At 38.4% G+C, this 24,817-nt stretch overlaps 1 protein-coding gene and 1 non-coding gene across 2 annotated transcripts in view; one reads left to right on the top strand and one right to left on the bottom strand.

Moving 5' to 3' along the window:
* LOC105388276 (protein furry) overlaps window positions 1-24,817 on the bottom strand; it is a 199,555-nt gene that overhangs the window by 10,170 nt on the left and 164,568 nt on the right. The window contains exons 51-54 of the mRNA XM_048632507.1: window positions 22,011-22,184; window positions 21,473-21,613; window positions 1,958-2,099; window positions 1,165-1,307 (exon numbers count right to left, since the gene is read on the bottom strand). Coding sequence (XP_048488464.1) covers window positions 1,165-1,307; window positions 1,958-2,099; window positions 21,473-21,613; window positions 22,011-22,184 — 600 coding nt within the window. The remainder of the gene's footprint in view (window positions 1-1,164; window positions 1,308-1,957; window positions 2,100-21,472; window positions 21,614-22,010; window positions 22,185-24,817) is intronic.
* Window positions 10,932-11,003, top strand: Trnaq-uug. Its single transcript has one exon. It is a non-coding gene; the product is annotated as a tRNA-Gln (tRNA).

Here is a 24,817-nt window from a genome sequence, read left to right as displayed (position 1 = left end):
TCAAGTTCACGACCCATCACGTCACCACTGCTGATGCACAGGTCTCCTTCCAATGAAGGAAGGGTTTAGGCCTAGTCCACCACGCTGGTATAGTGGGGGCTGGTGGACCCAGCCGTTTCTTAATCAAGTATCTCTTTAGTAGGGGTTATAAGTGATCTAATGTCTACTGACTACAATATTCACCCTATACATAAGAACATACCTTAAGCACATTATCCACTATGCACCCTATACATCAGTACCCGTATCACGAAAATTCGACTAACGAATAGAATCGAATGCGAGTGCGACTATTGTCAACTTGACAGCACTTTCGAACACTTTTTACCTTTTTACCTTTCGAATGAGTTTCGAAAAGAATGACCACAGAGTACATAATATTATTCTGACAATGACCTATAGAATGATAGCTGTCAAACTTTCGCAAATCTATACACCGCCATTTTGTTGTTGACAGGTTGACAGCACTTTCGAATAGACTATCGAATAGAATGTGTTGCGTTTTTTCCGGATAGCTCTACAGATCAGAACACACATTCGGCACGGGGGTCACGTCGCCACGGTCACCTAGGGGTAAAGGCTACTCTAGTATCCACCCTACACAACACAACATACCTTGAGCACAGTGTGCACTTGGTGCAGCAGGCTCAGCGGCGGCAGGTGCGCGGCGCGGCGCAGCAGCCCCGCCACGGAGGCGCGCCACGCGTCGCGCGCCGCCGACACCTGCCCCGGCACCGGGGTCACGTCGCTAGTCGCCTCCGGTGGATGCTAGTGCGTATGCACCCTATACAGTAGGACATCCATACCTTAAGCACAGTAAATCTAGACACTAGGGCAGCCAGATTTCGGTACATACCGAGAAAATTTTACCACAATAGATACCAGAAGGGCTAGTACGGGACGCATTTAAGACGTGACAAGAGTTTTGCATCGTGGTCACTCGCATCGCGCAGCCTCAAGAGCGAGCGCGACGGAGAACTCTTGTCACGTCTTAATAGCGCCCTGTGCTACAGGGATAGATCATTTTCCCACCGTAGACACTGAGCCAAACAATAATAGACTTTGCGTCAAACTCCAGTAGACACTGCATCAAACTACTCACCTCTGTCGCCGCATCAACCTAGGTCAGCTAGGGGTAATAGTACCCTACACATCACAACATACCTTGAGCACAGTGTGCACCTGGTGCAGCAGGCTCAGCGGCGGCAGGTGCGCGGCGCGGCGCAGCAGCCCCGCCACGGAGGCGCGCCACGCGTCGCGCGCCGCCGACACCTGCCCCGGCACCGGGGTCACGTCGCCGCGGTCGCCTGGGGGTTAAGGACATTAATTGGACTTAAACTTGGGGATGCTAATACTGATATTACAACTAACGAGTAGAGTGGCGAGACAGTATCCTCGACCAAAGAAGCCGAGGATACTCCACTGGGTAGGTGTAATCAGGGTATAATAGAGGCTGGAGTTGCACGAAAGGAGGTTGATTGGAGGACTGATTTATCAAATTTAATGTACATCATATAGTTCCAGCGCAACTTAGGAATAACAGTGTCATTTGCAAAAATATCCTTAGAAGATGCTTTATAAGACCAACCATTGAAATGTTGTTCTGCCAAGGTTTTTAGAACGAATTTTTTGGAAGCCTAATCTGCTGATGTCAGTTAAACAACTCTTATGAGGAGTTTTTAAGTAATAAGCATAAGCGTGCATGTACGAGGTCCTTAGGAGCCAGAGGCCTATCAAATTATTTATATCTGTTAACTGCTGATCAAGCACTGCTGAGTTGGATGGTACCGCAACTGCTGTGTTTAACTTCGACTCAGTTATTTTTCCAAAATCAGCCTTCTATCGCCCACTGTTGGGTATAATAGGCCTCCTTTTATGTACACAATTGTGCCGCTATGGTCGCTTCACTGCAGGCCTACAGATATCATCGGACCATCTAGTAGTACATAATACTCACCATCAGGCTCCCCGCTGCTCGCGCTGGAGAACGAGTGAGTGCGCGCGCGTAGATCGTGCGAGGGGCCCGCGTCGCCCTCCCCCCGCGCGCCCGCCGCCTCGTCCCATCCGCCCTCCTCGTCTGACGAGTCCTCATGGCCGCTCTGGAAGAGGAATAGGGGTTAGAGAGTGTAGTGTAAGGCCCGTATAGGCCTGTTCAGTCAGCAAGAGAAAATGTGGCCCTCAAAACCCACAGCTGCTTTAACAATCATCTGTTAAGATGCAGTGGCCAATGATATATGGGTTCACGAATGGAACGCTCTAACGCTGGCACCACACTTGGCTATTTATATTCGTTATTCGATGTTTATTGTATTTGCGAAATAGCACAAATTTAGGCAAATTCTACAATAATTTTGGTGGTTATACTGACCACACACGGCAGTTAAGGCAAATATTAATAGCCAAGTGGGATGATAACATAAATGGTAAATACTACTAAATACATAGCGGGAGAAAGAAAAAAAAAATTGCACAGGGCTCTTTTGGGCGTATCAATAAAAATATTGATAAACTGACTACACATACTGCTACAGCACGTCATTCTCCAAGTGGGTAGTAGATATTTATGAACTAAGCGAAATTACATCGTAAAAGTCTGCGATTAAAATCAAGCACGTTAATCGCAACGCAAACCCCAAAACAGAATGTACCCGCATCTTGCAAAACTCCAATGTCAAGGTTAGCAGAAATCAATATAATGATTTTCGCACATTGATTTTTGCTGCCCTTGACCCACTGACCGACACTGAGAGGGGCCGTGGAAAGGGGTGAGACATCTCGCCCCTCGAACATCTCTATGACGACGAACCCTATACGACGAGGAGTGGATTTAATAATTACGTGTGTCAATTTTATAACAGACATTGTGAGGTAAATTTACGCAACGTGTAGGTAAAATTTCCGGGAATTTTGGTTTTCTGGTTTCTAATGTCCTAAGGATTACACGTTTCTTATCGGATGCCTGTATATGTTTGTTAAAATAGTGATACCCCATTTAATTAATATGTCAGTACCTAGGTATTTTTTAGTAAATGACTCATATTTTTCTCAAATTTTTTGTAAGTAGTAGGAAAGATGCATGAATAAAATACAACTTTGGCTGTTGGCCGTTACCCCTGCGTGACCTGAGTCACCCCTGACTCGCATCAACAGGTGTCGCGGGCACCGATCGACATTGACCCAGACAAACTGGGTCGGACAAATCGATAATAAGACGACTTATTACATTTTGGATTTTTTCATCTCGCAGATATACAATAGAGGTATACTAATCCAAAAGGGAGTGCCTCAGAGAGTCATTCTGGAAAACTTTTGTTGTACGACTTTTTGAAATTCGCGAAAAAAAAGTATCTATATAAAATGTTGGTCACGTGATTTTTAGCTCTTATTATTTATTTCAGATAATTTGTGATAAATGATATTTTTTTTGGCAAATTTTCAGAAATTCTAGGATAACTGAGAAACCCCCTTTCGGCTTAATGTATAAATAGTTACCACTTTTGTAACAACCTATACATAAATATTGTAAAAGTACGGACTTATAGCTAAAGTAAAAGTACACAATAATGTGTAGGTTGACAAGTGCCTCCATATCTATTATTTTATCAGACTAGGGCTAGGGCGAGTAATTATTGGATGTAAGAACCTATCGGATACTTTGGGTATTGCTGTAGAAAAGCCTGCAGATTCGCTGTCGTTTAGCATAAAAACCTAAACGTACCTACTTTGATTATAAATCAGTGTGTGTCTTTGATTACTGCACTCTGAATAGTAGAGAAATCATTTTTATCAGGGGAATTAGAGAAAAAAAAAATCTGCTATTTGACATGCTATGTAGTCGTCGACTAACGATATTCTGTCGTCTTTCGTCACCCTTTTAGGAGCATCTCGTCTACTTTCTTATTTCGCTTACTTTTCCATTTCGACTAATTTACCATTTCGTCCACTTCCCAATAACAAATACTAGAGGGGTTGTCACCGACACGCTAAGAAGATGAGTTAGATTTTTGAGATGAATTCTTTATAAAATATGTATACCTATTTCTTATTTTATTTAGATAGATTGATTATTAGTTTGTTGTCTTTAACTAGGTCTTGGATTTTTTGGTGATCTGGTGAAAGATTCCCACTGTGTAAAGACCAAGCGTATGTACTTAAAATAGCATCAGAAAGCGCGCCTAGGAAGATGCTTTGTGTTCATCTCCATTACCTTACACGAGCCATTTAGCTTACACGAGCTTGGGGACACGTGTAAGCAAGCTCGTGCAAGGAAATTCAACATTTAACTCGATTTTACATAATACCATTTCCTTTGTCTCGTAAACAAAGGATCAGCAACTTATTGCGCATCAGTCCAGCATCAGTAATCAATACATCCTGCCCCCTTGCACTGAATACACGCCAGCGTTGGGGGGTTTAGGGGAGGCCAGCAAACGTTGAGCTATGGAAATACGTAGGCGGATGCAGTTATACGCATGTGCAGTGCCCAGGCGAGCGGGGGCGATGCTGCGACGCAATAGTGCGCCCGCCCCCCCTTACCCCACTCGGACCCACCGTCCACCTGTGTGGGCGGCCCCCCTGATGCTGCAAGGCAAAGGCCATTGCAGATGGCGTCATTGGAGAGGGTAGGAAAGCGGTGGCACTCGAGTGTTACGTAACTGTTACGTAATCATGAGATTTTAGGATCGGGAATAGTAGTCGGAGAACCTAAATAAGGAGATGATGGCGAGAGTGCATTCTGCTATTTATTACATAGACGTTGAAGTGACCAACAAAGATTCAATTTGCAGAAACAAAATTCGAAATTTCAAAAGTTGTTTTTATTTTAAATACATGAGGCGTCCGATTTTGCCTTAACTTTTAGCATCCTGTATACATAACGTGACCATTTATTTTTTTTGTCAAAGCGGGACACCACCTGCCGAATTTCATATCCCTCAAAGATACATATTATCTTTCTTTCTTATCTTCTTATCCTTTCGCTCAGTTTTCTCAGTGCATCAATTGAAAGTTCAATCCCTACGATGAAAAAGTGAAATGTGAAAGAGATGCATTAATGGTGAATGACCATTTTTTTATATTTATCTAATAATCTTGTAAAGTGGTATATTTAGGATACCTAAGTACTTACTATGTTATTATAAATATACCCTACATAAATCCGATAAAACTTTTTACGAATATGAAAATAACTATTTTTTTAATTATGAATTTCATAGTTCTAGTAAATTTTAAGTTTCCGAATAACGAAAATTACGAGAAGTTGATAAACGAAATTTCAAACAACAGATTTATTAAAATGACCAAAGTAAATTTTTGGAATGTTATAATTTCGATGTTTTAAATGTACGATTTTTTTTAAATATTTTAAATTATTTAAATAACGAATTACGAAGTTTTAATATTCCGAAAACACAGATCCCCGAATGTAACTTAGTTAACAATTTAACTTTTTTTTGCTTCGCTGTGCTCCGCTTGGTTTTTCGACATCTATGTGCACCTAAACGCTCCTTCTCGCTTGTCTCGTCGTGTCTTGTGCTCGTCGTCGCACCTTTCTTTAGGTTTAGGTCCTAAGGTTTTTAACGTTAAACACCGTAAAAATCCGTGCAATTGTTTTGCTTTGTTGTGTAACTTAACAACAAATACTACAAGTAGTATTCTATTTAACAATATTTTTACTCTATATTTGAAACGCTCCGCTCTGTTTTTTGATATCTATGTGCACCTAACACGCTCCTCCTCGCTTTGATCGTCGTCGCACCTATCTGTAGGTTTTGGTTCTAAAGTTTTGGAAACGTTCATTTTATTTTTGTCAAAATCACGAATTATCATATTTTTGGTCCGGATTTGATATTTTCGTGATTATAATCATGTATATTTTATTTTTCGTATACTAAAGTAATCGTATTTTATTACGTTCGTGTATTTAACAATCGTAGTAACAAACCTTCGTGATTATTATACGTATTCGATTTTATAAATCGATATTTAAAAAATCGTTACTACAATATTTTGTAAATTAGGTACATTCGGTATATTCGGTGTTTCAAATCCGAATTTTTTTTCGGAATTTTTGGGTGTTCTCATACCAGACGCTACAAAATTCTTAAACATCATACTTTGATTTTTAAATAATTTGATTAGTTTAATTTAAAGTTCTTATCAATAGTGCATCTTATCTTATTTTCACATTAATAAAAGTTAATACAGATTACTTTTTTGGAAAACATGTACTCCTACTCATTTCTTCTTTGTTAGGAATCGGTAGGTGAGCGAGATAAATTTATAATATACACGATAGAGCAAGAGCGAGTCAATGATCGTCACTGAACGAAGTTACTCGTGAAGTCTCGGTGGAACTCGGACTCATATTACTCCCTATAGTCTATGTGAGTAAGTGATAAGAAGATAAATAGTTGTCTCAAGTGATTAAAAGAAAGAAAGGAAATATGGGATGAAGTTACAAAATGTAGGTAATTTAAATTATCGCTTGGTCTGTGAATCTGAAAGCGGGACATTTTTGCCCTCGCGGGGGACAGCGGGACGGACAGCTTGAAAGCGGGACTGTCCCGCCCAAAGCGGGACGTATGGTCACGTTATGTATACATGATCGTAGATAATACGTAATACAAAAAAGGTAAACGACGTTTTCGTACTTACATAAAGTCTTTAAAATAACTAAAAGGGGATGAAAGTTTGAAGTTGTAATTTTGCTTGTAAACGTTTTATTACTGCTTTTACACTTTTCACAAAGGTTGAACTATAACCCAGTACTTTGTTGTAGTCATAAGCTGGTTACTAGAAGCACCACTGTTTCAGCCCGTTCATGTGATATTTTAACGTAAGCGTCTACCTTTCGGCACCATCGTACGCAACGGACGCATCTAATTCAGTATTCTGTATAAATATTTACACTTCATCGGCATTGCCAACGACGTTTCTGTAGCATCCATTTATGATAATTCGTTTGGTCCGATACGTACGATACCGATGGGTGGACGCTAACCTTTAGAAGCTATCGCCTGTGACTTCTCAAGAAACCGTACGTGATGAATTTAAAGCCTCTATAAAATATACGCGTTTCAGTGGCACCGCTTCAGTTATCTACGCGTGGAACGTTCGAGAACAAATTAATTTCGGTTACCATGACCACGGGGGAGGTAATGCTGTTTGCACTACAGTGGGACGCAGCAAAATGTGCACACTTACAATGTTACGTAATAGGTGTTACGTAATACACTCGCGAGCAATGAAAAAGTTCCACTTACAAAATGCCCAAACCAAATAACGCCGATAATGCGGACGCATCCGCAGACATGCAGAGGAGCCATAAGTACGTTATAAGCATAAGTTCTGTGATATGATGATGATAATGGACGATTATGGGATGATAATACCGGGTGTCAGAAAATAGAATATTTCTAGCCCCGATTTTTATTGTTTTACTGAAAGTTTCTATAACTCTATCTATCCATAACTGGTAGAACTTACTTTCATACGATTTTGACAGATTGTTACTTTTGATTATGTAAAATCGTATGAAAGTAACTACCAGTTATGGATAGATAGAGTTATAGAAACTGGCAGTTAAACAATAAAAATCGGTGCTAGAAATATTCTATTTTATGACACTCAGTATTATAATCCCGTAATCGTCCATTATCATCATCATATCACAGAACTTATGCTTATAATGTACTTATGGCTCCTCTGCACGTCTTCGGATGCGTCTGCATTAAGTACTTTTTCGATACATCAACGCCACCGAGGTTCGACAAGTCGTTACCTTACGACCCTCTGGGTATATCAGATTGAAGGGCAATTCATGTATCCAATCTACTAGTAAAATGTATTAGAAAACTAAGATTTGTTATGATAAATTAAAAAAAAAAAAAAAACTTAGTGAGGATTTTGGAAGAAAAAAATTAATTAGCAGTTTTCACCCGGTTTTCCCTTTCATTAGAATGAAAGAAAGAAAGCGAACTAGAGTTCGAAGCTCGATTTCGTAGCACGTTTTCGTAGCTCGATTTCGTAGCACAATTTCGTAGCCCGATTTAGAAGCTCGATTTTATTAGCTTCAGTATATGAGTTTTTTATATTTTTTAAGGCCGATATCCTGAGTCGTGAGCACAAGTTTCGATCCTCCGTTAACGTTGCGTATCGTCAACTGTCACTGTCAAAATGTAAGGCAAACTTAGTTCCAAAAGTGACATTTGTTTTTTCCATATGTTAGGTGGAATTTCACCAAACGCTAAACGTATTTAGTAGCCTGTCATACGTCTGACAGTTAGTACAAAATGTATTTAAAATTTGGTTTACATACGTTTAGCGTATGGTAAAAGTGACCCTTCGTGTAGATTCGAAAATAGTATCGAATCCTATGCTCGCGACTCTGTTAGGTATGTATCATTGTATTAGTAGGTACCATTTTATAGCTCTGTCGCTTTATGAAAAATAACTAGAAATATTTAAGAAAATAACATTCAGATTCACTTGTTGCAGAGCTTACATTACACGAGCAGATATTAACAGGGGGGTTGCATACAGAGAATATCAGGGCCCGCCCTGTCCAATGAGATGAATACAGATACATACCCCCAAAAGGGGTAACCCCCCTAGGGGGTGGGGGGTTACATTCCCCCCTGAAACGCGTGCAACTGAAGGTCACCTTGCCGCCCACAATCGCGGCCAGATATAGACTCCTTTGTTAATAAACAGGGATAAATTACATAATAATGTATGCAGTGCATGAAATATTTGAATTATGATTCAGTTTCGGCCAATTAGAGCGATAATACACGGCCGGGGCCGGGGCAATGTGAGATGTCGGAATCGGATAATTTTCTACAGTTTGTATGGTGGTATCCACTACACAAGAACTAATAATTGCTCAAGCACCTCACCTGTGAAATTATTTAAACACCACTTAAGCATTTAGTTTTTCTTTGTTCTGTACTGCCAATAAAAACAATTAGCCTGATAAGCGGAAATCCGATGTCCATCTACCTGTACCCAATTTATGTTTCTTATAAGTAATGTAGTATTTGTATGTAATGGATAGCACAGTGTTTAGCTTAGGTTGATGTTAATGACTTATTTACTCATTACTTCCCTCGCTAGACGCTGGCATCTTCAACGCTTATTTACAAATGTAATATTATCATGTCATAGCATATAATTGCAGTAAAGACTGAATTGCACGAGGGAAACATGCAAAACTGCTTTAGCGTCATATGACAAACAACCATATTGTATCATAGAGTCGATGCGCCGCCCGCCCAGACAACAGGGCGGGGATAAGTATGCCCGAATGTGAGCAGAAAATTATTTACAGTTTCGGCCGAAAGGGAAACTTTAACGAATATACAGACAGGTTATATAATTGTACATGGTACCCTAGAATTAATGTATTTTCTACAAACTTATTGGCTTTACATTTTATTTAAAGATGTAAAGTATAACGACATTACGCGTTTTAATTACATATAACTGTGTTCCCTCGAACCGGTGGTGGTGTTGTGTCAGTATCAAGCACGCGTATACGAGCTTAGAAGCTTGTTAACACTTGTAAGCTGCGTACGGACAGTGCGTACATTGGTACGCGTAGTCTGTTACGCGTGTCCTGGAACGCCATGTCCAGACGCGCGTTGACTTGAGTTTGTAGCAAAATGCCCGCCTATATGCTCCTGCATACATGCTCTTTATACGCGCGCAAACGAATATGCTAGTTTGAAACCGATCAAGTAGGTCTTCGGCATTCTGGAAAGTCAGCCACTGACGACTGGCAGCTGCCGGCCACCTGTGCGGAGCGAGGGAGCAGAGCGGTGTGCGAGGTAAAAATTAACCAATGGGATTGCATAAAAATTCCGCTCATTGGATGATTTTGGCCTCGCACACCGCTCCACTACTCCGCTCCGCTCCGCTACCCCGCACCGCTCAGGTGGACAGGCACCCTCGCTCTCTGAATTAATCTGACAGGCTAATCTTTTGACTGGCTTTTCACGCTACGAAAAAGCTACACAGGTACAAAGGAAAAATAATAAACGACAAATTTCTACGGCCTTTTTCAGGCGGCACCGAATATTCGGCCGAAACTGTGCGCTTTCCCGGCTCGTGTACCCTCCTCGCGCACCGCAGTCCGCCCCGGACGCTCCACCGCATCACACTCTTAACATGCTCTCCATTTAAAGAGAACAAGATAAAAATTATCTCCGTCCATCCAACAATCTTCAACCCCATGATTCTATCGTCCCGTTTTGACGGCAACATTCCACGTAAACAATGTGGTTGAAAGTTGTTTTTCTTTCTCCTGGATGATTTTGTTGAGAAGGTAAGGCTTGCGTTTTCACGACGAATGATAGTTGCGAATGTGTAAAGGTTTTTTTATGTTGGCTGGCGTTTAGTACAGGTCTAGTGAAAATATTGAGACATTCCGGGACATGAATTCTAAAGGTATAAATACCGCCCAAAAATGTAAATCTCAATGTTTTTCACTATAATTGTACCTAGTTATTAAGCTCGCGAGCTTTCTGCGGAGTCCCAATCCCCTGCCCTTGCTCTGTAGGAAACCGATCGATGCGTATTAGACTAGTTACCTGCGACTGTGTACCTGGTTAACCAGATTTGATTACAAACTCCACCGACATAAGGTTCACAGTGAAATAATACCGAGTGCTTGGATGTTACGTCGTTCTAGTGCCGTGTTAGTTCTCCGAGGACTAGTATTTAATGCCTAAACGGAGAGACCTACGGTCTAGATTCGCTCGATGTGTTTGTACAAAAATTAATTACAACATAAAAGACATAATTTGACGAATGGATCTCGTCAGAAATTTGTTCCGGTTTCTATTGATGTATTTTTCAAGTGTCTAGACACTCGTTTTCTATGCTCTGAAACAAGAAAGCTATCGCCATATACGCAAGCTTTCGCACAGGGTTCCATGGTGTAATGGTTAGCACTCTGGACTTTGAATCCAGCGATCCGAGTTCAAGTCTCGGTGGAACCTATACTTCCCTTTTTAGTTTTTAATAAAATACCTACAAACTATTAGTAAAGTATATTATTTTAATTAGAATTTCAGGGGTACAAGAGGTCATGCTTTTATCATGAAGTTGTCTTATATTTTTTTCCTGGTTCCTGTCATCATTATCTCATCAAAATTTCCATACTGTCTAAAAAAGTGCTGTAATTTCAGCGTTCCATGTTGAATAAATTGCGGTTCTCTGTGAGATCATACTTGTAATTTTTTGTGATTATCACCGATATTCGAAGATACGAAGATTGACGAAAATTGGAGATGTTAAAAATGCTGCTAATACAAGTGTATCCTTGTCTGCTACGAACATGGTAGGTATGGATGATCAAATATCATAATCGCAATGTTCGTCTCAGCTCTGTCGAGATTAATTATTACCATAACGAATTATTATTTATATTAAAACCTACACAACCGGCCACAGGTATGTGCGGCAATTTATTTCTGCCTACCACGTAAGGGATTACAAACGTTGTCAATAATGTGTGTGCATTTTTAATATACAGTTTTTAAACTTCTTTGTGGTAACACATCAGAATGTGTTAAATATTTGTTACATGTGTCAGAGAGTCATTTGTTACATTCCTATCAAACAGCATCTATTTACACTAAACTGTACCTAACAGCTAATTAAATGCTCCCTTTCCCGCTCGGAGTTTCCGGGAAAACAAAAAACAGAAGAGTGTAGGTAGGTAGGTAGGTGGTAGGCAAACGGGACGATCGCTAGAGGTGGTTGACCCCCCGGGGTGCAAGCGCCCTGAGTCTAGGCTGGGGCTAGGCTAGGCTGCGTCCGGGCGACCAATCACAAGGCTGCGTCAAACTACGAGCGCCGTATCTACTATCACGCACCCGGGACGAAAAATCCACCATCATTATATGCACTGACATTCACTGTGCAAGGACGTCTCAAGGTTCTAGCTCCTCTTGTGCAGCAAGCTAACCAATCTCCATCAGAGATGCTGTCTGTAGTGGTTATCATTGTGGTTGCCTACCTCTTCCTGTTTTTGGAGGAATTTGAGAAGAAAGACTGAAAGGTAGGAGAAACGTTTTTTTTTTAAATTTCTGTAGTGATAAGTTTCATTCTCATAGCCATCATCATTTCATTCATCACTATGGTTTGTGTCTATCGTTTGTCTTTTGTTTGTTTACGCGGTGCGCGGTGTTACGGGCACGTGCTCCTTATTGCGACGGATTTAGCTGCATTCACTTTGAACTTGACGTTCGCGGTTTAAGTCATGTCGATTTTGTCACGAACGTAATTATAGTTATAACTTTTACCTAATCTCAAGGTCCGTGCAGTTTTTTAGTCAAAATGCACGTAGATATAAGATTATGTATCATTGTTGAATTAAATTGTCGGTCTGCATATTGCCATGGCATGAGCCGAGAGCAGATACGAATAAGTATTCCAATAAATGATTGCTCATGAATATAAATAAAATCGAGAATTTACAGTTTTACAGTGTAGTAGCCATTGTACCATCGCGGAATGGAATTCAATATGCCATGCGTAACTCGTCTTGCGAGCCTCAGTGCACAGGCGCGTAGGCTTCGAGCGGTTCTAAGCTTTAAAGCTTATGTTAGGCTGATTCCTCGATAGTACCTAGTAGGAAACAACCGCTGCACAATATTTTGCTTCCGCTTGCGAATCTCCGACTCGCGTTTATTACGTCTACAGATTATATTAAGCTGCGATTTGTGATGAGTAGAGTTTTGGACTGGACTGAAATATACTGATGAAATATATTGTTAGTGTTGCCATTTTTGTATTGTAACATACCGGTGGTGGTGCCAGATATTGTAATTCTCATTAACGTTGTTTTAACCGTTGGGACATTTTTAGTCGCCGAATGAGTAAGTGCCACGTCAGTATTTAAATTCTCTTTAAATTGTTAAGAGCCATAAGGTCAATTCTGGTACAAAAGTATGGAAATGGCCTGCGATTCGGTAATACTTTACAGTACGGAATTTTTTTATGTTCACCGTTCTTTAGGAAGTATTAATCCAATCCATTTATTTACGCTACAATAGCTTCATTTTAATATTGTTAAATTCTTCTGCGGAACCCTAATCGGGAACTGCCGCTTATGGCATAGCATTTTTATCGTCAGTGCGGCTCGCATCCTATACAAATGAACAGCGAAAAGCGAGTGACTCGCTCGTGAGTCACCTCTGACTACCCCTTCGGGGATTACAGTCGTGAGCATATGTATGTATGTATGCTTTATGGTCACCAACATCAACCGTCTGCCGTGCGCGACAGTCGTAAGCCGCGATGTAGTGAACCGGGTGCCGGTAACCGGCAACCGGCAACCGGGAAGGTTACTCTATTATAATGACAAAGAAACGAACGAATGATAGCAGCTGTCGTGGAATCGGCACGTTTAGTATAACGAGATAGAGTCTTGGCTCGTGCAGCAGCGGCAGCGCTCCGAAACTTCATTTTTCAGCTTAGAGAGTGACCCCCCAGTACATGATCATTGGTAAATGCCGGCCCGTGTGAAATTCACTAAGGTCGTTTGTCCACCGCGCGCCACCAAGAACGTATTATTTCAGGCCGCGTTTAATATGACTTGATGGCGACGTGACGGGTGTGCGGCGGCTAAGTAAAATGTTTATAAGTACTATTAAGTACCGCTACTTCGGCGCCGTCATCTCGTTCTCGGTGACGTGACGGCGGCGGTGGACAAACGTTCTTATTATATTTTTTTCAGTAATAGTCACTTTGGCTGGTTGGCTTTTATTAAATTGGTTAAACATCAAAGTCGACTCTAATTGCAACTTATAGATACGTGGCTTGCATCTATTCTATTCTCTGTGGTGCGTAAGTACCTGTATCTGGTTCTCTCGAGTGGAACATTTGTGCATGTCCCCTTGGTCTAAAATGCCTTCCTAAGTTAGGACCATTGCCCACCACGCTGGTCCACTGCTGTTTTGTTGTCGATGTTTTCCTTCACCGTAACAGCGATGGTATATAGGTACATTGTACTTAAATTCAAAGAACTCATTGGTACATGTCAGCGCCGGGATTCGAACCCGCATCTCTGGCGTGAGAAGCGGGCGCTTACCCGACTGAGCTACCACCGCTCCATGGGTTCACATATCTAGATGTGCTAATTCTAGATATGGTGGTTTCCTCACGATGTTTTCCTTCACCGTAAGAGCGATGGTATAAATTGTACTTAAATTAAAAAAAAACTCATTGGCACATGTCAGCGCCGTAATTCAAACCCGCATCTCTGACGTGAAAAGTGGGCGCTTACCCGAAATCAAAATTAAAGCTTTTGCCCTCTTGCTCTGACATTATACTGTCAAAGCAAGACAGCAATTTATTTAATAACGTTTAATTTTTTGTGCCAGCCACCCTACTACTTATAAAATATCAATACAAATCAAAAGATAAATCATGAATTGAATAGCATCATAGACTAACTGTACTGAACGGATAAAAAAAACTATAACCATATTTTGGGATGTACTTATACATTATTGGATTACGGATTTTCCACGGACTTATGGATTGGCGATGCGAAGCGATCACAAGTAGTATCTATTATATGTAATATCTGGGGACATCTCACACACGGCCATCCGACCCCAAGCTAGGCAGAGTCTGTGTTATGGGTATCGGACAGCTGATATATCTACACAAATACTATACATGCTATAATAGATATCTATCTATTATAGCTACCTACAGTACAGCGATTACGTAAAATCGCGTCCTATTTGCTACAAAACGTATGTAAAAAGACAGCGCCATCTTGTTTCCTAGTTTGGTACTAAAAACGCCATTCTGACCCATTCACGTCACGTTCACGATGAAAATTCATGCCAAGGGGTCTGAACGCCTGTGACAGCCGTATCGAATGACATTGCGCGCGCACCTCGCTTCGAATATCTTGTCTATGCATTGAGGGTGTTGCAAAAAGTGTATAAGCCGAAAGGGGGTGACTCAGGGAGTCATTCTGAACAACTTTACTTTGTTCTACGAGATTTGAAAACTCACGTTACCCCAGTTCGGCTTAGTATAAGTACCATTTTAGCAACAGCCTGTATAATAATATAGTCTAACGGTCTTATTCATAAAAAGTTACGGGAGACCTATAGGCCTGCTATAAGCAAATGTCAAAAAAACTTTATTCATAAACGATCAATAGCGCTAAAGAACTCTCCAACTGATTCGTAAAACCTTGATATGCTAAAGTTGGCTGGACCCTACTATACACCTTCCGTAAGCCTCCTCTTGTACAAAAACATGGCGGCCGGTCAACAGCTGTTCTGCTTTATTGACGATTTGACATTTGTTGTGAGTTAATATTTGCTGAAAATAAGTTGCCATGGTAACGTAAAAATTTAATTATTTTTTTTGTGGGTTTTGGCTTGGCCAACTGCGCCTTTAAGCCAACGTAAACTTTTTTAAGTGCCGCGCCGTGGCTAACATAGATAATAGAGATTGATAAATGAATGAAAGTTTTCGCTATTTTTGTTTATGGTTTCGTCGGACCGGCAACTTAATAGGGTAAATGTCAAAATGTTTGGTCTGTGAAATCTATTAGCATCACTATAGTTACTGAAGGTTTACGGAACTATTATGAATAGAGATTTTTACGAAACCTCAAATAGGCTTAATGCGTTCCGTAACTATTGAGCTCAGTAAACCTACTTTAAGGTTTTTTTATGAATAAGACCGTATGCTTCGAATTCGCTCATACAATGAAAGTTTTCAACCATAGAGAACAGCTACCTACATAAAAATACTAAAAGCACTGCATCATTTTTTATTTGTTTTATTTACCCGCCCTGAATTGAGTCCTTTTGAGACAATGTTATAGGAGTTACAAAAGTCCATAAAATTAACCAACAGTGTCGTAGATATAATAAAACATGGAAACAATCTTGTAACTAAAAGAGAAACCGAATGATATCATATTTGTTTATGCTTTATGAAATCGACCGTTCCCGCAGAAGAATAATTTAGTGAATCCAACAAAGAAGCTTTATTAACAACAACAAAAACACAGCACCGGCGCGGCGGCCATCTATCGGACGATTATGGAACTTTTTTTATGAACAATATTTTAGAAAATCTCTAATTTTCCACTATTGCGAGTCACAAAGAATTTTCACTATTCGAATAAAAGACAAACAGATTTTAGCATCTGTATATTACTTTTCTTTGATCGTTAGACTGACTGAGTATGAGTAGTGAAGGGCCTTACACATAAAGTACCTAGAACCGATTTTCAAAAGCTGTGCGCATTATGATGAAATTGGTTTTTACCATACTTAGGGCACAATTATGACATTATTTTATATAAAGGAAATCTGGAATTGACCCTTTGTACGTCATTCAATTTATAATCTCTTTTAATGAAGCCAAATGGGCCAGTTATAAGAATTTACTTAAAAGTATTTTGGAATCACATGAACTTAACATATCCTTTCCAACGATACACTTTATTCATAAAAGGCAGTTCAATAGTTTAAGCAGAAAAAGTGATTCTTTACTTTTGACACATTTTGCTGTATCAGGAAAGGTACTGGATGCTGAAAAGCAACTAAGCCTTATCGAATTTCATTAAAATTAACGATTATTTCTGGAGGTGCATATTCTAAACTTAAATTTTACAACTTTGTAAAAAAAACTCTTAAATATAAACATTAAATAAACCTTCTGGTTACCATAATATATGCAATATATAAAAACATTTGTATAAAAGCAGTTCTAGTTCTAGTACCTAAAGTACTCACAACTAACTAGGTCAAATCCACCTCCACATCATAAAATTATCACTACTATCCTGACCTACTTCCATCACGATCTGATTATCGAACACAATACATGGATATTATTGCAGTTATACTCTAAAACATTAAGGTGCCTCTATGGCTTCTATGGCCGTTCTAGGGTTAGGAACCATATGGCCATTGTCCTCTTCATCTGCAGATATGGATTTTAAAGCCAAGCTTGCAACTGGCAACACCAAGCGTCGTGAAGGTTAAGACCTCTGCGCACGCACAAATGCGCAGAAAAGCAAATTTCAGGTCCCTTAGCCAGTGCGGGGTAAGGGGCGGGCAGATTACGTCAAACCGCGCAACGCCATTGGTCCGCCTTGTGTCACTCTGTGGCTATACATGTATCGCGGCATTGCATTGCTGTCATAACATTCGTTCGGTCATCTGTTTTGTTTATCTTGGAGTGCAGTCTAGATTCTGTTGGATAAAACAAATTAAGTGCAAAGTTTTCAAGTTAAGTGAGATGATGTGTTGAACTATGTCGTGGTTTTCCTAGTGTGGTTTTAATAGCAATCATATATCTGCTGAATGTAACTTAGAATCTGGAGTTTATGCAATTATGAAGAAAAAACTCTAAAGGTTTATGGGATAACTACATAGGCAATTGGGCATGCCCACTTAAAATTTTAGTACTCTTTTTCCAAATTTTGTACTGTTCAATTGGCGCTTTTGTAACTAATTCTCTCCTCAAGACTCGATGACCGAACGAATCTAGTGATTCGTGTCAACTTCAAATTTAATGAAAAAGTTGACACTTATCTCTTATTTTATTAAAATATTTTAAGAGAACGCAGTAGCAGTAATTCGAAGTACATCAGTCCAGTACGGCTCTAGTGTTCCTTGCCCAGTGTAACTCAAACAGTTCCGCCGTATCAGTGTTGAAAAGAATCTTGTTAGTCATGAGTCGTCGTCGTCGCTCGCGCGCGCCCCGTCAGGTGCCGTCTTTGAAGTGGCTGGCGGAGCGGGCGGCAGCCAGGGCGGTGCTGGCGGCCGCGGCCAACCAGAGCCGTACCACGTGCACTGCCCGGAACCTCACCCTCAGCGCCAAGATGATCAAAGAAATCATGCCGATCAGCATGCGGGCCAGCCTTCTCCGGGCCGCGTTCAACCTACACCGCGAAGAGGAACGCTTTCTGTGCGAGGAATACTTCATCCGCAGGGTGGACCCGCATAGGACGTATCTGGAAGTGGAGAGGGACTACCGCCAAGTGTGGGGCTTGCCGGACGGCAGCCTGATATGCAATTGCTGCGGTGAAACGAAATTCGTGTTTTATTTGGGCCCACATAACGAGTGTTGCTGATCTCGGGAAGACAGCGAGGTATGGCTACCTAAGAAACGTTTATGTGGCTGTCTCTGTTTTGCCGTAAAAACATTCAATTCCATCAAAATCGTTTCAGTAGTTTACGTAGCCAAAAATCTTAAAGATATATGAAAGGTACAGATTACTATATTACTAGTATTACTACTGAAAGGAAAATATTTAGCTAACTACTAGTCAAAACAATGAAATATCAACTTTGTAGGTACATAATGTTAGGGTTCAAACTTTTTTTTATGTGAAAGGCTTTGTCTGCGCTGGTACTTCTATTCTATTCTATAAGCGTAGCGGAAAAAACAGGCTAATTTAATGACAAAAAAAACAGGTTTCTTAATGTTTATTTAATTTTCATTCCATCACTATCATCGCTCATCGGTGAAAAATCGTGACATTTTGGACATCCTTCATCCATCATCTTCACCACCATCACCATCATCAGTTAAGGACCCTTCACTTCTTTCGGAACCGGTAAAATATTATACTGATTCTACAAATCTTATAACAACCAGTAGTGTAGTACCATAAAAAAACTGGGCTACAAAAATAAGTAAATATAACTCGATACATACTTATAACTCGATAACTTTATTTCATAACATATACCTAATATAGACATTAAAAAGTCTCAAAAAACTGGTAATATTTTTAAAGAATTTGTTAACAAAGTTTCTATGTTTGTTGCACAAAAAAGGTAGTAAACTAAAAGGGAATAGGTACATGAGAAAGCAACATTTAAAAAAAAGTTTTTTTTTTAATTATGGAAGATAAGATTAGATTTTTTTCTCACGAAGTTGAGGTTTCATAGCTCACAAGTTGTTTAAAATCGCAAGCTGAATCACCCCTTTCCTTAAATTAATATGTATTTTTGCAACAAACAACTTATTTTAGGACAATGGGGGATTTAAAAGTAGAATACTTATTTTTGAAGGCCAGTTATTTTTAAAGAAGATCCGGTATTTTAATTAATGATGTAGTCTTGTTGTTGCTGATTGAATCCGGAATTATAAAGTAATGGGATCATTATAATTGACTGTTTCAAAAATTACAAAATAATATTTTTTTTTACCAAAAAAAACAAACAGGATTTTAAACTTTTTATATATAACAATAATAAGCGATAAAATTAATAATTAACACAGGAAGACATATCTGCCGGATCTTCTTCAATTGATAATAAAATATTAACCAATTTTTCTGCCTGACTCATACACCTCGATTGAGGCAAAACATCTTTCTTTTTTTAATAATTTTATTTTTTTGCAGATGTCGAGCACCTCATGCGGCTGTAAGAGGTGCGAAATCGCGTAAGCTGTAAGATGCTGACAGTCCACCACCACCATGGACTACGGATAGAACGACATCACGCCTGTCAATTTTTTCTTCTGCAACACGGCCTCATCTACAACACCGACGGATCCATCCGCCGTCCTTTATTTGTGTCCCGCTTGATTTCATCATACTACATCCTGCATCAAACCTGTACTGAACTGCATTTCATATATTTTTAGGTAAAATTTACGATTTTAAAGTTAACCTTTGCGTTTTGAAGGATTTTGAAATGACTGTACGTTTTATACCTGCCCGTATTTACAATTTGTAAGAATTGGTTTTTTCCTACCGGACTTTCGATATATTGAATGATATTACTTAAATATTAATTTATATACAAATTTCAAACTCCTGTAAGTGTATACCTATTCGACTTGGTGCTCTACCTACACAATTCTTGTTGTGATTTATGTAAAAATACTTTAAATATTTTTTTATACATCTTATTATCTGTATTTTTTGCTGAAGTGCTACAAACGTACCTACCTATAATTTAAAAGAAAAACAATGTTACGTATAACGATGTATACCAGTTTTGCTTTATGTCAGATTGATGGCAACGTTTGCCTATCTTATTTCCGTTTAAGATTTTTAAAAGTAGTAAAAACTTTATTCATTTCAATACTGAAACATTTTTTGCAAAACCACAATTCTATTTTATTCTATTTAAATTTATTAAGTGGCTTAAATTATTTTCTTACAGAGTACATTGATTTTTAATTTTATTTATTAAAACATGATATGTATTTCCATCAAATTACTTTAGATACATATAGATACATATTGATAGATATAATAATATTAATAAAAATATGTATTAGGTATCTGCTTATTGTCATAGAATTTTCGAGGTATACAGACGATGTAATAGTTTCGCTAATAGTTAGGTCTTGTTTCTGGGTAGGATAGTAGTTATTTATTAGACGGTTATATTCCAGTTTAACGTAATAAGGGATGTGATAAAAACGCAGGAATAAAGGTTAGTGTGGCTGAGGGCACGAGCTAGATGAGGGTAGTATTAAAAAATATATTCTCTAATGTTCAGTCAATCTGGTTGTTTAGAATAATTACTCATTAGACTTACAGTAATAATTACAGTAATCATCAAACAGTAATATATCAATTTGTTCAAAAGTAGGTATTTTATTAATATAACATTATATCTTAATATATTGCACTTAGGTATAAGCATTTTAACCAATTGGCATTTAAATATAATAATTAATAAAAATAAGATTTAATCTGGATCAACATGTTGATTTGTGAAATTTTTAGATCTTACACGGATTTTAGTAAAATTTATATTGGCAATCTACGAATTTAATAATAAAGGGTTTTAGGACGATCATATCTAAAAATATACGAAGTTATTACTTTTATGTAAATCACTCAATATTTATTTAAATATATTATGTTCCTATGTATCAGAAACTATGATATGTATTATTATTTACTTATGTAACTCAATATACTAGTCAAATTTTAAAATATACTAGATATAATTAAATATAACTATCCATTAGCTTGAAATGTTGTTTTTGTTTCCCGATTCTTATATTTTATGCCTTATTAATCTTATTTATTATGAAGTTAACATTAAGAATTAACTGAATAAAGTACTTTTTTTAACTTCATTATTATTCTATCGAGGGTTCATTAAGAGTTAGTATACAGATTGTTTCAAAATTGGCATGGTAAGCCTCTGGTCAACTAGTGCTTCTCAATAACATTTACCGTACTCTCTATCTAACTTTGTTGCTCACGTGACTGATAAGTATCGGCAGTTTAGCAAATGTTGTGGTAGGAATTGTCAAAATTAACCATAACCTGAAACTTAATAATATTAAAGTTGGCTTCAGTTTTGTCTCTTGCATATTTATATCCAAAACATACTTATGCGGCGTAATCTTTACTCGTGCAAAGCGCAACCTCTCGCGAGTACAACCTGCCCCAAATCCCTACCGAGTACAATATGAGTACAAGTGTACTCACCGGTTTGGAGGGCGGCGCGGGGCGGGTGTGCGGCGGGGGCGGGGGACTCCGCTCCAACCCCCGCACTCCTCTCCACTCGTCGCGCTCCTCAGACAACAGCCGTCTGCGGACGCCCCAGTTGAAGTTGTCTGATGACTCGCCCTGGAAAAAGATATATGAAATAGTTAAAATTGGGGAAATACCCAGTTACTCCATAGGGAACTCAGTGGTTAATCACAGACAGATCAATGCAGGTCGTATATTTTCAATAATGATCCATTATTTTGAGGTGTAGGTACACGAAATTCTGTCATCAGCTTGCATCTGTCAAAAGTTACATGACAGCTACCGCTAGAGGCGCCACGTTGTATGCGAGTAGACGTTACATTTAAAAATCCATTTATGCTAACTATTACAAGCCATGCTAGACTAACCGATTTCTTATAGATTGTTATTATGCCGGTATTTTTAACTAATTGTAAAAGCCATTACTGTATTCAAACACAAATACGTATCTAATCCAATATCAGTATAATCCAAAATCCCTATAAAAACTCACCTCAATACTCTCGCTCTCATACTCCAAGAAGTCAAAGTCCTTAAAGACCCCGAAGTGGTCAGTCGGCGGGGCACCCCCTGACGGCTCATTGCCCGCTGTCCCCGAGACTTCTTCTAAAGATGAAGCCATAGACGACTCCCGTTCTAGCAGCTCGGAACTCTGGCTAAATATCACCTGAGGAACAAACGGCAGGGTTAGAAAAGTTGGTTGCGATTGTTGGTTAAACATAGGCAGGTTATAGACAAAAATAGCCCATATATGAGTACGTTGATGCGACACGTGATTACATTGCGTTGGTTCCTTTTTGTGAAATGATGATTACGTTGGTTCTTTTTGTGAATTGGTGAATGTGTAATGATAATTAGATTTTACTGTAGGTATTTTAGATATATTCTGATGACTCTATGTTTAAAATAATTATACAAATATAAAAATATTTACAGTGATTTATCGTAATCAGCACACCACGATGGCTTTACTGAGTTCGTACCTACTTGTGAAATAATTTATTTGTATACATGAGACTGTAATGGACAACATTTCAAAAAACTAAAGCTGCTATAAATCGAAAACCATTTCGAGATTTAGCTCTAAAGGGCACAAAAAAAATGTTTTTGTATTTTTTGGATGTATCATTTTCGAGAAAATCATAAAATAGTAAAAAAGTGCTGATGACGTCATGCATCAGGTGCGATGCATTTTGATGATCAAAGCCCATAGATTTAAAAACAAAGTAACTGTCACTTTCATTTTTGATTGACGTTGACGTTTTATCGTGACGTTGTTGTTTATTTGGGTCATTTTCATTAATTCTGTTCTGACACTTTCTGACTATTTTTTTTTATTTATTATTAAGAGATGACCTCTATATAATATGTCCCAGAGCATGCCACCGCCTACACAGTTGAAAAAATGCTTCTGCTTATTTTTTTACATGATAAGTACCTACTTTCCATCATCAGAAATATCAATGTCACTTGAAAATGACCCATTTGTTGGTTGGCATGTAAACAAAGTTTAAATGTCACTTGTCAGTGTCATTTATGTTTTTTTCGAGACTCAGGCAATAGACAAAAATAAAAATTGAGCCTAATATGTAAAGTCACTTCCGGTTTTAAAATAATTAACTTTAAAGTTAAAAATAACATGCAAAAATTAATGTATATACAAAATAAAAAAATACGGGTCCAGTAATTTTCTATAAACTTTCCGAATAGCTAATAAAAATATAGGGTAAAGAAAATGAAATGTTGTCCATTAGCTACAAAATAATATTTTTTGAGCACATGATTTATTTTTGCATAAATATGTGATATGTGCAATTGTGCATAGATCAGAACGACCTTTTTCTATTTAGCCTTCAGATCTACCTAATTCTAGATCAACTCGTGAGTGTGGTACTTATTAAAAAAATGTTGTAAACACACAGGCGCGTAAGTAACATACTTCTCTCAGCGTATTGATATAAAAAGCAATGGTATGGATACAAAAATCAACTTGCCTAAGAAAAGTGATCAAATGAAGTATTTACCTAATAGTAAAGGTATAGTGTCGATTTAAAAATGATTAATGATAATAATAATTTAGCGCAAAATGTAAACACGATGAAAGCTAAAGCAGTCGTTTCTGGTGACAGTGATGTGACAAGTGTAGAAATATAAGAACAATAAATTTATGGTGTTCCAAAATCGGTTTATCTTCACCCTCTATAGCTTGTGTGTAGTGTGCGAGAAGCTGCAACATATACAATTGTAGTTTTTTTTTACCTTTGAACATAAAGTGGTTATTAAGTCATCCTATATGCAGCGATGGGTAGAAATTTGGAGGTTACTTACGAACAAAAGATATTAAGTAAATTATAATAATTAAAGTAGTTAGAAGGTACCAAATCCTAAATATAACGAAAGCTATGACAAAAATAATGAACAAACAAATAAACTATACTTTCCTAAAACCTAAAAGAAATAAAAACACATGATTAAACCGCTGGTAAATTGTCTATTTCAGAGATCTACTAGCCCATCTGTATGTAGGTATTTGAAGTCTAAAATGTTTCCAAGAACATATTCAGTTATAATTATAATCCCTATATAAATATTCGAAGGCATCAACATGTAGGTAGGTACATAAATGTAACGATGAACGACATAAAATTTTCACATGTTTTTTGGCTCTACTACCGCTGCCGCTGTTAGTTTAATCTCAAACGGAGTATTGATCGACTGACATAGTTTACCTAAAATGGGTCAACCGACATCAATTTATATGTTATGAGTAGTTTGTATCTTTTTTGTATCGATTTTCCCCGAGACATTTCCTGGATATTTTCTTTTATACTTAACAAACTTCGTTACCGCTTCAAGGTAACTAATTATACATAATTATGGACTCTAATTTGAGTAATTAAAGGGGTCTTAAACATACAATACATAACCCCGCCCGAAAAAAAATCCACCCGATAAATGGATCAAAGACAACGCACACATGAACTATTTTTCTAGAAACATATGCTCGGTTTTTTTTTCTTTTTATCGCTCGAAAAAAAACGAGGTTATTTCTTTGAAAAGTTGTTCAGTATGATCAGTAGGTCTTGCGGGTAAATTTCTTGGGAGGGTTATTTTTTGCGGGTAAATACGAACGCATTATGATTTATTTACTCTAAATACTAATATTATAAATCGTATGCATGTGAGACAAAAGATCCTTCGTATCCCCTAGCGGCACAAATTGGAACTAAAAGTTTGTATTGATCGAGTGACCTGAGCTTTGGTGACCCCGATATGGCTTCTTTGTCCTAACGACGAGGC

Source organism: Plutella xylostella, chromosome Z (assembly GCF_932276165.1).
Source record: "Plutella xylostella chromosome Z, ilPluXylo3.1, whole genome shotgun sequence".
In the NCBI taxonomy this organism is placed as follows: domain Eukaryota; kingdom Metazoa; phylum Arthropoda; class Insecta; order Lepidoptera; family Plutellidae; genus Plutella; species Plutella xylostella.
This window is presented reverse-complemented; position numbering and strand designations above follow the sequence as displayed.